Source organism: Myotis brandtii, unplaced genomic scaffold (assembly GCF_000412655.1).
Source record: "Myotis brandtii unplaced genomic scaffold, ASM41265v1 scaffold17, whole genome shotgun sequence".
Classification (NCBI taxonomy): Eukaryota; Metazoa; Chordata; class Mammalia; order Chiroptera; family Vespertilionidae; genus Myotis; species Myotis brandtii.
In genome coordinates, this window is record NW_005356259.1 from 7,426,571 (window position 1) to 7,442,184 (window position 15,614).

Genomic DNA, 15,614 nt, shown 5'->3' on the forward strand with positions numbered 1-15,614 from the left:
GACCCCTCCCCCCCCGAGTGCACACATTTTTGTGCACTGGGCCTCTAGTAATAATAATAAAAAGAATCTCAACACTTCCTTCACACTATATACAAAAACTAATTCCAAGATGACTTATAGATGGAAAAATCAAAAGTAAAGACTATAGAAGATGACAAGGAGAATATCTTCATAACTTTGGGGGTAAGCAAAGATTTCTAGGACACTGAAAGCACTAACTATAAAAGAAAACAGATCAATTGGATTTCATGAAAATTAAAAACTCTGCTCTTCAAAAGACCTCAGTAAGAAACGGGCAGCCATAGTCTGGAGAAAAATACTCATAATGTGTATGTTTACACTGGAATGTTACTCAGAATATATAAAGAACTCTTATGAGTCAATAGTAAAAATAAAATTAACCTTTTAAAAATGGATTAAAGTTTTAAATAGATGTCGCAGTGTAACAAATAGCGAAGACCAATAATTACATGAAAAAGTGCTTAACATCATTAGTCATCAGAGAAATGCAAATTAAAGCCACAACATGATACCACTAAACACAGGAATGGCCAAAACCAAAAATGCTGACACCACCATGTGTCTGTGAAGATGTGACACAACTAGAATATGCACACGCTGCTGCTGGAAGTGTACAATTGAGCAACCGCCTTTATAAAGCTAAACATGTGAACCCTATGAATCAGCAAATCCATTCCTTGGCATTTGCTCAAGAGAAAGGAAAACACATGCCACTGACACAAAAATGTTCAGGGCAATTTCACTTACAGTAAAAGTGAAATTTCACTTACAGTAGCCTCAAACAAGAAACTACCCAAATGCCCATCAATAGGAGAATGAATAAACAAAGGGTTAAATTCACTTAATAAAATACTATTCAGCAACACAAAGAAATGAACTGTTGACACATGTAACAACAAGGGTGAAAACATTATATTGAGAGAAAAAGCCAGATGCAAAAGGGTTTATAACATGACTTTATATACATGGGATTTTAGACCAGGTGAAACTAATCTGTGGTGACAGAAAGCGGTAAAATGGTTGCCCCGGGCTGGGTGACAGGCTGGGGACTGACTGGCAGAGGGAATGTTCTGGGTGATGAAAACATTCTTTGTCTTGACAGGGATGCGGATTACATAAGTAGGTGCATTTGTCAAAACTTACTGGGATCATAACACTTAAGTTCTATGCAAGTTATACCCCAATTTTAAAAAAAGATGCATAGTTAATTGAATCATATAACCAATTTCAACACATAAGCGATTTCTGGTACTAGTCACTCTATAAAAATAAAGTAAATATAATTTGAACTTAACAAAAATTATAGCTATAACTTTATCTTTGAAAAAACGTTTTAACTGGTAAGCATTTTTTTCATAGTACCAATGGATTTGAAGGTCTGTTCCTCAATGACTTTCACTTTCATTTTTAATTATGATTTCTAGAAAACAGAATTCCCCTTCTTCATGATGCTACTCGAAGGTCACTATTTATTCACAATTAGAAAAGAATAGGAATATGCAATAATGCTTCAGGTCATGCAGTGCCATGAAGAGGTAGCTAAGAAGGGTCATCTCACTGTCCACACAGTTCAGATTTCTGATGCAATATAACAGCTGTGACACAGAGTCTAGAGACTAATAAAATTAAGGCAATGCAGCAACCTTACCCAACACTGGAACCACAGCATAACATGACTCCAAGAACGCTTCTGTGGGAATGCCACTGTCTTCCAGAAGTTCAATGTCACTAAAGCTAAGCCATTTGGTGATAAGGAGGAGGAAAGAATGCAAAAAAGTTAGCACCCACTGCAGTTCGGAGGTAGTCATGAAAACAGCTTGCCTCTACAGGGCAAGTCATTTGGCCGGATTTTACACATAAGCCAGGTGTTTGTTTTCCTATTACAGTACAGTCTAAATACAACATCATTTTCCAAAGCTAACCATCAAAGCAAACTACAATTTGTCCAGAGTATACTCTCACAATCCAGTTCCTTCTCATCCACTGCTTCACACAGTAAACAGTAAATCAGACCAGGTTCTCTATTCTGCTAGAACACACCATCACCTGAAAGGAACACCAGGATTGACCTCCCAGAAGGCATCCACCTTCAGTGATGTTAGAGAGCACAGAATACCTGGTGTTCATGGTACTAAAGAAAGTCGGGATAACTTCTTGGCCTTCTTCCCAGTGGGATTCCGGAGAGCTACTTGAGGAGTTTGATATGGGCTGGGCCAAGTTGTCATGATTTTCCAAGTTTTCCTCTCCATCTTCCTTCATTATTTCACCTTGGACTGCAGAGTAGAAGATACTTATTATTAATCCATTATTTATTATAAAAACTTATATATAGCCCTAACCAGTTTTGCTCAGTGGATAGAGCGTCGGCCTGCAGACTTAAGGGTCCCAGGTTCGATTCCGGTCAAGGGCATGTACCTTGGTTGCGGGCACATACCCAGTAGGGAGTGTACAGGAGGCAGCTGATCAATGTTTCTCTCTCATCAATGTTTCTAACTCTCTATCCCTCTCCCTTCCTCTCTGTAAAAAATCAATAAAATATATTTTTAAAAAAACCCACAAAACTGAATAGATATATGTCAGGATGGTAGCAGTAGGTGGAAATATGACTGCATTGTATTTACAGTACTATTAAAAAAAAACAAAAAAAAAACTTATATATACTTATTGCAGAACATTTCTAAAACACGCAAAAGCACACAGAAATGAAAATCTGAAATTCTACACACACACACACACACACACACAAAATTGGGTTTAAATATATGTAGATTTGTATCTTGCTTGTTTTCATCAATGTATCAAAAATACTTTCATTATCATTGAATACTCTTCAAAACATGATTCTAATGACCATGTAAAATTGCATCATGTGGGGGGCATTTAGGTAGTTTCTAAAATTTTAGTATTAGAAATAGTCACTCCTCATTATTCATGTATTCTGGATTTGTAAGTTTGCCTACTTGCTAAAGTTTATTTGTATCCCTAAAATCAATGCTTATCACACTTTTGCAGTCATTTGTGGACATGTGCAGAGTGGTGAAAATTGAGTCACCTGACATATATGTTCCCAGCTAAGGTTAAACAAGTGACACTCTGCCTTCTTATTTCAGCTCCCATACTGTACATAAATGTTTCTTTGATACCACATTTTGTGCATTTTTGTGCACTTCATTGCTGATTTCACTGTTTAAAAGGGCCCCCAAGTATAGTGCTATCTGTGATGCACAAGGCTGTGATGTGCCTTATGGAGAAAATGCAAATGTTAGATAAGCTTGACTCAGGCATGTGCTGTAGAGCTATTGGCCATGGGTTCGATGTTACTGAATCAACAATATATAGTAAACAAGGTGTCTTGAAACGGAAACACATAAAACAAGGTTGATCAGTGGACAGAAACGTTGTCAACTGAGGCTTGCAGGACCCTAATTCTGAATCTCCCCTTGGAGCAATGGTTCAGTATTTGCTAATTCAGTGTCTGCAATGGTTTTACAGAACCTAACTACCACGAATAATGAGAATCAACGGTAATGTCCTAAACAACATCCTCGTGCACAGAGATTTGTCCTTAAATCTGACTATCCCTAAAGACAAATTCTAGAAGTAAAATTACTGGGCCAAACAACAGTACTGTTTCGATAGAAATTCTCCTGTCTTTATTATTTACTTAAGGGACAAGACTTCAGTGATATGTGGGTCACCTGCCTTATATTAACAGTTATGAAAATAGGTCTTCTTTTCTAAACCCAGCTTATCTGGAAAAAAGGAGTCTCTGATTTCAAGAGAAATGAAGACAGTTTTTCTTATTAATTTTAATTTTAAAATATTTATTAAAACCTATAACACAATTAAAAGCTCTACTACTGTTGTCTTGGACTGATCCGAAGTTGGTTTAGGGTAGAGTCAATGGAATTAACAAATTTGAAAGGGCAGCATTTGAACTGCAGGCTATGACCTGAAATGTGGGACTTTGGCTTGAACACAGAGAAGGCCGGGGAAAACCTGATGTGGCTGGTGAATTCTGACATACTCAGGCCTCACCAGAAACCAGGAGGATGGAAACCTCAACTGCCATAACTTCTCACACTCCTAAGTCTGACATCATGTTCTAAGTTCAAAGGACTCTGAGATTCAGAGTAGAAGGCCCATGAAATACTTGCGCTCTCTAAAAGGTCAGTGCAGGCAGCTGTGCTCACTGCAGCCCATGAACGTCATGGCCAAGACAGTGAGCGGGACAATCCCTCTTCTTTCTGCCAGAATTCTGCACCAGTCAGATGGTGGCGGAATGTTGGCTGACAAGGACCTGTTGTCCCATTAATGCTAATTCACCTGCCTCAGGAGCTACCTAGGACACTGTCTTGAGCTCAATTCCCACCAAGTGTCCCATCAGGGATAATGGATCAAACCCCCAACATCCTAATGTTCAAGGGTTCCCGTCAGACTTTAAGTCTGTCTTTACCTGTTATATTATCGTCTATATTTTCTTCACTTGACATGCTGCAATTGATCTCTGCAGATTTCAGATACAAGGAACTCTTGTTTTTCATTGGGATTTCTTCATCATCATTTATTTCCTTATTTAAAGATCCATTTTCACAATTGTTTAACTCCATTTGCCTGGGAATTTTTTTAAAAAAGAAAAAGACCAGAAGATCCAATTATTTGGTCAGAAATAGATTGTCCAGGTAGATCTGATTCTGAGAGATGGGGGAAGGATTTACATCAATTGAAAAACAGAATTGTTAAATCGGTCAAATCTCTCACCCCCATCCCTGTGAGGGGAGTAGGCCAGTCTCCAGGCTGAAGTTGAGAAATCACAGCCAGCCATGGCTCTTCTTGCACCTCCAGGGACTCAAACTTCCTGCTCCCCACCAGCAACAGGAAATAGTCATTGACAGGTCTCTGGTTTCCAATCAGCTTTCTGCAGGGACCAAACTTAACACTTTTTTTCTCTCAGTTCTCAAAATCATTGGCCTTTTCCCTGTGTTTGCCTAGCAGGTAATTGTCTAGAAGCCACATGCTGTGATCAGGGCAAAACAAACATCCCTGCCAAGTATGTGTGACAGATAAAACTCTGGAGGAAAGGCAACATCCTGAGGTTCTGCTGCTCTTCAGGGAACCGGAGAAGGCAATTTAATATACAAGTGAAAACCTGATTCTGTTAAAGGGACAATTATAACATCTTATTATAAGTGATTAGGATGAGCCAAATTAGAAGAAAAAAATTTTCTTCTAATAAAAATAAAGTGAAAGTGTCCAAGCTACATGATGACTCCAAGAAATTTTTATTTTCTAAAGAAATATCATATTTCAACTTAGTAATGAAAAATATAGTGTACTAAGGAAATACCTCAAGAGAAAAAAAAAGATAAAGATGTTCTTAGAAATATTTAGGACAGGAGAAAAATTTTAACAACCAAATTGGGAACAATCCAGTATTAAAGAAGCAAACAATATACATAAAGAGGTAAAATGTTAAATAATAACTTTAAAGGACAAATATACTAAGTAAAAATTTGGGAATGCTTATATCAAATAATAATGGAGTAAAGATCCCAATTACTAGGAACATAACTATGTAAATGTGTCCTTTTTTAAATCAAAGCAGCCTTTGGAGGAAGAAATAGTTTAGCTTTTGATGTTATTTCTTTTTTCAACCTGTAAAGCCACCTAAGATTTTTATTTTTATGTTAAAAAAATAGCACTGTCCTTCCCAGTTTAAAGCACACTTAAATCCAAGCCCAGCTCCTCCACAAGAGAGGCGGTGCCAACCCTCAGTGCACTGGAGAGATGAAAAGCAGTGATGGTTACGAGCAGTTGGGCAGCCCAGGGGACATGCAGACACCTTCCCGGGGACTCCCTGCGGAATGCAAGGTCTGCCACTGCTTCAGGCTCACCCCAAGGAGGGCAATCAGATACTGTTTTCTTCGGGTATCATCTCAAATCATGAGAAAAACCACCAGATGATCAAAATATCCTTATTTTTTAAAAAACAAGGAATAACAATATCTTTTTTTACTTTTAGAAAGAAGAAAAAAACAAAGAAGTTACTGTACCTTTCCAATGAATTATGAATCGGTACAATAGGATGTTTCATCTTTAAAAGAAGCAAAGAGATGAACGTTTACATGTTAAACTTCCAACAGAGCATTGTTAGTTTTGTCACATATGAAAGTGATAAATATGACCTTCACATGCAGTGCCCCGGTTTTAGAACAATTTTAGATCCTCCTAAAAGGGAGTCATTCTTCCCAACCAGCCCTTCATATTTACTCAAATAAGGTACCCAAATTTCTAAGGAAAAGGAAGGTGGCCTTTTGAAGGGCCTAATTATCAGAGCCAAACCCTTGGTGGTTTACTTCCTTATAATTTCAGTTATTCTCATTAATAAATACCAAACTCTGATGCGGTACTGTATTAAACAGTATGGGGTTCCTGCCCTTAAGGCAGCGGTTCTCAACCTGTGAGTCGCGACCCCGTTGGGGGTCGAACAACCCTTTCACAGGGGTCGCCTAAGACCATCGGAAAACACATATATAATTACATATTGTTTTTGTGATTAATCACTATGCTTTAATTATGTTCAATTTGTAACAATGAAAATACATCCTGCATATCAAATCTTTACATTACGATTCATAACAGTAGCAAAATTACAGTTATGAAGTAGCAACGAAAATAATTTTATGGTTGGGGGTCACCACAACATGAGGAACTGTATTAAAGGGTCGTGGCATTAGGAAGGTTGAGAACCACTGCCTTAAGGTAACTGCACTGTGCAGAGGAGTTCTCAGCCCAATTTAGGGACTCAGGAAAGAAGAGATTAAATCTTGAGGGATGGATCAGAGCTAACCAGGAGAGACAGGGGAGAGGCATTCTTGGCACTGGGAAATGGCACCGAGATGGGGGGAGCTACAAGCAGTTAGCATGGTTGAGCCAGGTAATGACAGCCAAAGTGGCCGGGGATGTGGGAAGGGGCTAAGAAGTTCTGACTTTACCCTGCAGGCAATGAGGGAGCCCCTGAAAGGCTTGGTAGAGTGGTCCAATTTACACCACATGAAAAGAACTACTGGCCAGCTGCCTGGAAGGGTCAGGCTGAAGGTGACTGTTAGAAAGCTACCACAAATCTCAGGGAGGCTCACTGGACAAGGAGGCTGGAGAGAAGAGGCTGGCTACAGAGACAAGTTTAGGTGGCGAAACTGCCAAAAATAACTGACTGGACACGGGGAACTGAGAGCAGATGTAAAAGTGGACATAAAGGAAAGTCCACTAAAAAAGTCTTTATCCGCCACCAAAGAGAAATGGAGACCATAGCTCAGTACATCACTTTCTTAACGTTTCAACTTTTCATTAGCCCTGCTGCCGCCGCCGAGCAGAGCGGGCTCTCACCTTGCTGGACTTGAGCGTGGCCAGCTGCGGCGACCCTGGGGGAGTGTGACAGAGCAGCTCCGAGGTGAAGGCTGCGTTTGCAATCTGCATGCATTCTTCCAAAGTCTTCAGAAAAGTATTGCACGTTGATTTCAGCAGAGTTCCCACATCGATTCCCTCCTACCAAACAAGCAGAGTGGAAGACTCTTTTACCTTGCAAAAAAGCAGCAGCCCAATTGCGGAATGTCCTGAGAGGTTTTTATCCACAACCATAATAATACCATTCCCATCTATTCTGCAGGACAAACATGTACATCAGTTATAAAATGAAATAAAAAGCCTGAGTGAGTCCAACTTATCTACTGACCATACACGAGCCGTACCCTCAATCTGACCCTTCACAGTCACCCACTGCTCCAGCCGAGAGCAACAACTTCATTCAACTCAATAACACTCTATGCCAGCACCGTGCCAGGTGCTGGGCACAGGGCCGTTTCCAGTCCTCAGGGGTGGCAGACGTGACACAGGGATCGCAGAGATTGCAGACCGGTGGGGTCATTGGATAAACATCTCCCATGGCCTGAGTGAAAATGAGGTTCTAAAACAGAAGCATTAGAGACCACAGATAACGCGCTGTTGGCTTTCAGAATGGGTTTTCTGGCTTTCCCTTCAGATGAGTCTCAGGTTTCAGCAACTGGAATTCTTTTGAATATCTAATCATTTTTCCTCTCCAAGTTATTTTACTTGTTCGGTGTTTTTCCTCTGGATATTGACATTAATGTGTTGTTCAGAAACTGAGGTCACATCCTGACTCGAGAGTGCAGTGACCACATCCTAGTAGTGTTAAAGCAACCAGACTGGGCCCAAGATGGAGTCCCTCATGTTACACCTCATGTCAGAAAACCAAAAACTTAACCCAGTCTCTCTGCTGGGCTCTCCCAGAAAAACATCACAGACATTGCCAGACGTCTCCTGAGGGCACCACTGCTCTGGGTTGAGAGTCACTGTTCTAGACTATAAACATCCCAAGAACAGGGCTGAAATGGTTTTTTTTGGTGCCTCTCTCCTTCCCTTATCCAGCAGTGTCGTGCACAAAACAGGCAGGTCCAAATGTTAGCAATTACTTAGTTAATCCCGAATTCATCCTAGGAAGGAAAGCTATATGCATCCATAGGCTGAAATGCACATATCTGTTCTCTCTGTTAAATTTTATTTTATTTTCTCTGAAAAACAGTAAAATCCAAGATTCAGGGATGAAGTGAGAGTAAGCATCACCTACAAGCAACGTCAGGTGCGACTTCGCAGGCGGCTGAGAGCAATAATATTTTACCTCAGAACTGGACGCACCAGTTGTGGTCACTTCTTTTGTTTTTTCCACTTGCTGAACAAGGAGGTCACAGTAGAGTCTTAGTTCTGACATTTTGGTTTTCAAGTTTTCAGTGTTTTCAGCAAACTCTACATAACAAAATGATGACAATGCATGTCATTATCAGAATGAATACACGATGTACTAGTTAGCATATTCTACAGATCATGGAATATACAACCTATGCCTGAAGTCAGGTGTTTATAGTATGGCTTACAGACAGGGTGTAGGTAAAGATATGGGAGCAAGGAAAACAGAAGAGGAGATGGCCAGACTTGGGAAATAATCCACATTATTTCTTGAGCCAGCATATGGCCTGATCAGCGGTACAGGGAGAAGGAGACAGCATACTCCTGACCCACGCGTGTCAGAATTGGGAGCAGGGTCCAGGTTCTGAGTTCTAGTCTCAGTTCTACCACAGTTTTCCTGTGTGTAAAATGGGGCCACAGCCCTCTGCCTGCTACCACAGTGCGTAGAACTGGGAAACGGTGTTCTGTAACGTGCAATTACCACTAATGAGGCGGCTCATTAATTCCGAGGACTGGTCCAGCACGCTGCCTGTCACGGCTAATAGCACCCTCTGTGCACCTGCTGCTCCCTTATTAGCTTGGCACTCCAGCCACCCTGGTGCTGAGGGCTCAGCACCAATCATTACCGCCTGTTTCCTCCTCCATAAAAATGCTGCACGTTCCCACCGGATCTGAGTCAAAGCTGACTGTCTAGAATTTACTCCCGATTTAGCATCAAAAGCACCAACAAAGCGGCCACTTTTCTGCGTCTACTGGAAGAGTTAAGCACATCTGCCACATCTGTCATGAGAAAGGTTTCCTGAAACACTTTTCCCAGAGGCCCCCCACTCTCCACAATCTCTCCAGGTGTATATGGGGCCAGGGGGTGATGAGGGCTCAGGCAGTGAGCCCTGGCATATGCATGACCCAGTCCAGAAAGAAAGTTGTGCCCTGCTTCTCAGACCTAATGATGGCGAGTTAATGAGCACTGAGCAGCAGCAACCTGACAATTAAGCATCCATCCCACCCCAGGGACGGGGGGGTAAGCAGGTGTCACTGCAGGAAGCACCCTGGTCCAAGGCTTCTCTGGCTCAGCTACTCTTTACCGAAGGGGAACTCTGCCAGATGGGGTGCCACGGGGCTTCAGGCTCACTAATTCTTGTGGTGATCCTAATGTAGGTCATTTCCTCTTTGTAAAATATTAGGAAACTGAGGCTCAGAGGGATTAAGTGACCTGGGCCAAGGTCACAAAGCCAGGAACCTACCTGCAAAGCCATGATTTGCATCCACTTGTATCTGGCTCCAAAGCCTGCACTCTTTCTGCTCTGACATGCTGAGCATTGGATAGAGACCAGGGTTGTTTGTTTGTTTTTGCATTTAGAGCTGATTTATTATATAGAAAAGCCTCTTTTATGTTTTTCATACAGAGAAATATATGGTTCATTCCTTTAGTTATCAGTGGTCCTTTAAAACCTGTTTCTATAAAGCCTATTGACGTTTGAATTGGGGTCCCCTAGGTGTTGTACCAGTAAACGTAGAAGAGCTCTGTTATTGCATGAAGCCTGAGCCAGTTCACACTCGACAGAAATGCAGCCCTGGAACAAGCTGGGTCTTGTGTTTGCTATAGAGACTGCGCTTTCAGGGGTCCGGATAGTGTATTTTCCCAGTTACCAGGCCCAAGAGTCTTTGACTTTTTGGGGGAAGTGGCAGCATTTGAAAATGTTGACAGGGTCCCAGTTTTGAAGGTCATGGCATCCATGGCTTCTGTGAGGCTGCACTTAACTAATTTTAAAAAAATATATATTTTTATTGATTTCAGAGAGGAAGGGAGAGGGAGAGGGAGATAGAAACATCAATGATGAGAGAGAATCATTGATTGGCTGCCTCCTGCACACCTCCCACTGGGAATTGGGCCTGCACCCCAGGCATGTGCCCTGGCCAGGAATGGAACTGTGACCTCCTGGTTCATAGAGACCACAGTTTAAATGCCACTGCATTGTGCATCATTTGCATGACACAAAAAGCTGGCTAGGTGGTCAGAAGCAAGGTAACAAATATGGGACCCAGAGATGACAGTGGGTGATTCCCACGGTTCTCAGACCAGAGGACAATCAGTACTTGCCTTTTTCCTTCTGGGTCCTACTGTCGGTCAGGCAAGCCTTGGCTGACCCCAGGGCCACCAGCCACCGCTGTCTCTCAGCCACACTTCTGGCTTTCAGGTAGAAATACTGTTCCCCAGGGATGATCAGGTCCATGCGTGTGTTATCTACAGAATGAACTTGGAGCAAAGCAGAGGGAGGTCAGAAACCCAGAAGAACCCTACCTGGGTACCTCCACCCACCCACATTCCTGAGCTCAGCTGGTGCCGGTCACTGGAGTCTGCTTCTAAGAGAGGACGCCCGCCCCTACCACCTCGCCTAGCTCGTTCATCTCATCCGATGCCTCCGCTGATGAGGAGGGAAAACCCTGCAACTGGCTCCAAGGTATCACACCAAGATTTGGGTCTAAAAAACAATCATCCAATTCTCCTTAGGATCTTTTATCAGAATAGAGAAGGGCATCTCTCTTTTGGCTCGCGTGTGTGAAATATGCTGCTCTGAGTCAAAACGGCTTGCATGCCAACAAGAAAGAGGGCATTCTATCTCCTTGGCTTTACTGGAAAGTGATCAAGAACACAATGTTTTCCTTTTCCCCTTCCCTTCCCAAATCAGATCAAAAGTGTGAGAATTCCCTCAGAGCCCTCAGAAGAAGAAACAAGCAACCTGCACTCTCCTTTACCCACCACGCACCAGCCCCCAAACCAAAAATTCCCTTCTCGTCTTTCTCTTCTAATCTGCTCTGAGCCACATCTCACGATTCCCAAAACCAAGAGATGAAGGCTATCTGTAGGTCTGTTCAGCATTTGCTGGTTTTGAGTATGTGGTGGTGGTGAAAGTGCATGTGACTTGAAGTGTTAGATGCTGCAGTGAACAGACTTAAATAAGCTTTGCAAACAGCCACTGGCCCCAGGTGGGCAGGTGACTAAGGAAGGAGCACTAGTTGTGTGGTCAGGCCCACTGCTCTATTTTGATGACCTCTTACAAATTGGCTGCAGTTTTAGGTCTTACTGCAGAGCTTTCTTTTGGGACATAACACTATGTATTTTTGTCTGCAATAGGAGAAGCAGAGAGAGGCATGGAGAGACCAGCGCTTTCTTATTTTGGGGGAGGGGGGACAGAAGGAAAAATAAAACCTGCGCCGCCCTTGCCTTCTCACCTTGAATCTCACAGACGGCCATCTGGATGCTCCCTTTGCAGCCTTTCCAGGCGTCCTCAGGAGAATCGTAATAGGATAATATCCCTCCACAGAGAAGGAACCACCGGGGCTGCCAACCTGAGAGCAGAAGAAGAGCGTGGTCTTAGCGACTGCCTGGTGTGAGGTGCCTCCCAGGGCACAGGATAGGACCTGAGGAAGGATGTGGTCCCAGCGCCAAGGAGCTGACATTCCAGGGGAAACTAAGGGAAGACGTAGGTTAGGAAAGACCTGTAGGTTTGATCACATTAAATTAAATTAAATTAAATTGACCCACAGAAGCATATATTTTTAGTCACATAACATATAGAAAATGTCTGGAAGGATCAGCAACAAATACTGATTCTCCAGGTAATAGGATTAGTGATGGTTTTTATTCCCCTCTCCCCCCAATATAGTACTAATAATCTGTGATTTTCAATTGTTTCCTGTACATTATTAGGATCATACACTTGTTTCTTAACCCTCTGGTTAAGAAAATTATCCCAAACTTAGAAATGAGGCAAAAGATTATGCTGCCCTTTCAACATCATACAGATGCTAGTAAGCCTGCCAGGGTCCTATGACCACCAGGAGAAGTTAACTTTGGCTCACTAGTTAGTATTGAGCCACTGAAATGGAGTAATCTTAAAACAGTCAAGGGCTTAACCACTTTACTTTGGGGAATTTCGGGGGACAGACCATATTCGGTTGCAATATGTATCTTAGCCAGTCCTCTTACACAACCCGTACATTAGTCAAAGTAAACTCCTGTTCTGTCCTGCTTCTGAGCTTCCCTCGAGCTGGATCTTCAATGTCACCCCTGCATCTCTGCATCAACCTGTCAGCCTCCTCAGCCAGGTGTACTTTTCTCTCTCTGACATGCTATTGCCCTTTAGGGATATATTTCTCTCCTGGGACTCTTATGTGGCCGGGGCAGCCACAGAGAAGGTGGCAGAAGCTATGGGCTGAGCCCCAGGGGCTGCTCAGGTACAATCCCTTGGGGATTGATTCACACAAACCAGGTGCCTAAGACACCAATCAATGTCAAAATGGTGTCAATTTATCATGTTATAACAGATTCGTGAGGCGCCCTAGCCTAAGATCATGGTACAGGGACAATACATATGTAATCACGAGGCTCAAGGGTCACACCAAATCTAAGCTCAGCACAGGAGTTAGGTGGCAGCCGAAATGTTCCACTCACTATTTACTTCATGAGGCTCTGCTTCTCTTTGTGTTTTTTCATATTTACTTTTTAATTAAATTTATTGGGATGACAATGGTTAATAAAATCACATAGGTTTCAAGGGTACAACTCAAAAATACATCATCTGTATATTGTATTGTGTGTTCACTACCCAAAGTCAAATCTCCTGTCTGCTTTTCTAGGATCAGAAAACTCAGGCCTGCCAAGTTACCATGTCTCTCGCCTTCATAAACAAAATTGGTTCTCAACACCCACCCTCCAGTAGTTCACAGCAGTCACTGAAATATCCTGCCGTTCAAGCCTTTCTCAGCAAAGGTAAGTAATCCTTTCTAGAACTATAGCTTATGCTGGTCTTGTTATTTTCTTTATACTGAGGACTTCCTTGCCAGGGAGACACGTAGACCTTTTACTGGATGTAAGGAGCCCCCTGGCCTTATCTCAACGTCAGTCAGTTACTGGCTGGCGAATCTCTTGGGATCAACTCACTAATTTTTATTTCAGAAGGTGATGATTCCTGACCTTGACTACAAATTCTATGGAAACTCTAATTTGAAGGCCACCGTTCTTTGCACAAACAGTACAACCCAGGAAACCACACGGATCATCAGACTCTGTCTTGATGCAGAGAATCAGCACGCCTGGATTCAGACATTACTGCTGCTGTTTTAGCTGTGCAAGAGAATCCAATTATTGACATCTTAGGCCACCTCCCCTCACTGAGACAGAAGAACACACAACAATTCCTGAGATTTGGAAGAGAACTTTGAAATCACCTAGTCCAACCAGCACATTTTATAGATAAGAAACCAATTCCAGGTAGATTAACTGACCTACCTGAGGAATAGAAAAGGACTTTGAAATGACCTCATCCTACCAGCTCCTTTTACAGATAAGGAAACCAATCCCAGGTAGATTAAAAGACCTACCTGACGTCACACAGGAAGTACACAGCAGATGTGGGAAGAAACCTGTGTCTCTCTAGACTGCAACACCCATGGCCTGATAATCCCCAAACCCGTCCTAGAATACTAACCTTGTACAGAAGAGTAGATCTTCTCACATACAGTTCAACCACCAGAAATTTAGAGAAGGAATTGAGGAAACCCTCAATTACTGCATTTTTATTAAATTCAGAACCCCATCTGTATTAGGGTTCTCCAGAGAAACAGAACCAATAGCATGTATGTATTTCTCTATCGCTGTCTCTATATTTACGTATTTGTTATAAGGAATTGGCTTGTGTAATGATGGAGGCTGAGAAATCCCAAGATCTGCTGTCAGCAAGCTAGAGACTCAGGAGGGCCGATCCGTAATTCCAGTCCAAATGATAGCAGGCTTGAGGCCCGAGAAGGACCAATGTTTCCGTCCAAGTCAGAAAGCAGGAAAAGATGAATGTTTCAGCTCAAGCACAGGCGGGAAGGGTTCCCCTTTTAGCCTTTTTGTTCTATTTAGGTCTTTGATTGGATGAGACCCATTCACATTAGGGAAAGCAGTCGGCTTTACTGGATCTACCAATTCAAATGTTATTCTCATCCAGAAACACCCTCATAGATAACACCCAGAATGATGTCTGGCCAAATGTCTGAGCACCTCCTGGCTCAGGCAAGTTGACACATAATATTAACCACCACACACTAAGGAATTTAAGATATATCATTATTTCACAAGTCACAGGAAAGAAAAAAATAACCTGCTTAAGCCGTAATAAAACATTGATGCTAGGCTGCTTCCTGATTTCAGAGTACCTTCCCCCCCGCCCCCACGCTCAAATCAATTAAAACATATTTTTCCCAAAAAAAGTCTAAAAATTAGAAAAATAATGTGGTACTAAACTAGGTTTATTTTACAGGAATCTGAAAAATGTTACCTCCCCTTCCCCCTCAGAACCACATGAAGTACAGCTGTAGTAAGTTCTGAAAGTAGCTGGTAAACAATTATAGTGATTGAAACAAAAACTTCCCTGTAACAGCTCAGTGTTTACCTAGAAGTTATAATTATGCTAGGGGAAGTTCAATATATTGTTACTGCTTTCTGTAGATCAAGGATATCAAACTTGCATGCCTCGTTTATTTGGCCCGTGTTAGCCTTTGAGTTTGACATGCTTGCTGTAGATTGTAACTACAAAAACCATGACTAAGAAAAACTTCTTTAAAGCACAAAGTTCCTCGAATTTCAGAAGGTACATGAAGAGACCACAGAAGTCCCCTTCTCATTACATATGAGTGTCACTTAAAGACAGAGCAGTGGAGAGTACAGAGTAGTATTGCAACACGATGTTCTTTCATGGTGTCCAGTCCTGGGAAGCTCACATAGCTCAGGAACGATGAATTAATTACATGAGAAAAGAGATATGGATGATGAGGAGACCATTAAT

General features: G+C 42.1%; 1 protein-coding gene across 4 annotated transcripts in view; it reads right to left on the minus strand.

Annotated features, from left to right (window-relative positions):
* The window catches only part of PLEKHA8 (pleckstrin homology domain containing, family A (phosphoinositide binding specific) member 8), a 49,191-nt gene that overhangs the window by 18,761 nt on the left and 14,816 nt on the right, over positions 1-15,614 (minus strand). For 2 of the 4 annotated variants that reach the window (XM_014536999.1, XM_014536998.1), the window contains exons 2-9: positions 12,016-12,132; positions 10,883-11,038; positions 8,717-8,841; positions 7,408-7,566; positions 6,075-6,115; positions 4,478-4,635; positions 2,138-2,294; positions 1,670-1,755 (exon numbers count right to left, since the gene is read on the minus strand). In XM_014536999.1, coding sequence (XP_014392485.1) covers positions 1,670-1,755; positions 2,138-2,294; positions 4,478-4,635; positions 6,075-6,115; positions 7,408-7,566; positions 8,717-8,841; positions 10,883-11,038; positions 12,016-12,037 — 904 coding nt within the window. In that variant the 5' untranslated portion in view covers positions 12,038-12,132. Of the gene's footprint in view, positions 1-1,669; positions 1,756-2,137; positions 2,295-4,477; positions 4,636-6,074; positions 6,116-7,407; positions 7,567-8,716; positions 8,842-10,882; positions 11,039-12,015; positions 12,133-15,614 lie in introns of those variants that run through there. The other 2 variants (XM_014536996.1, XM_014536997.1) reach the window with 1 other exon arrangement.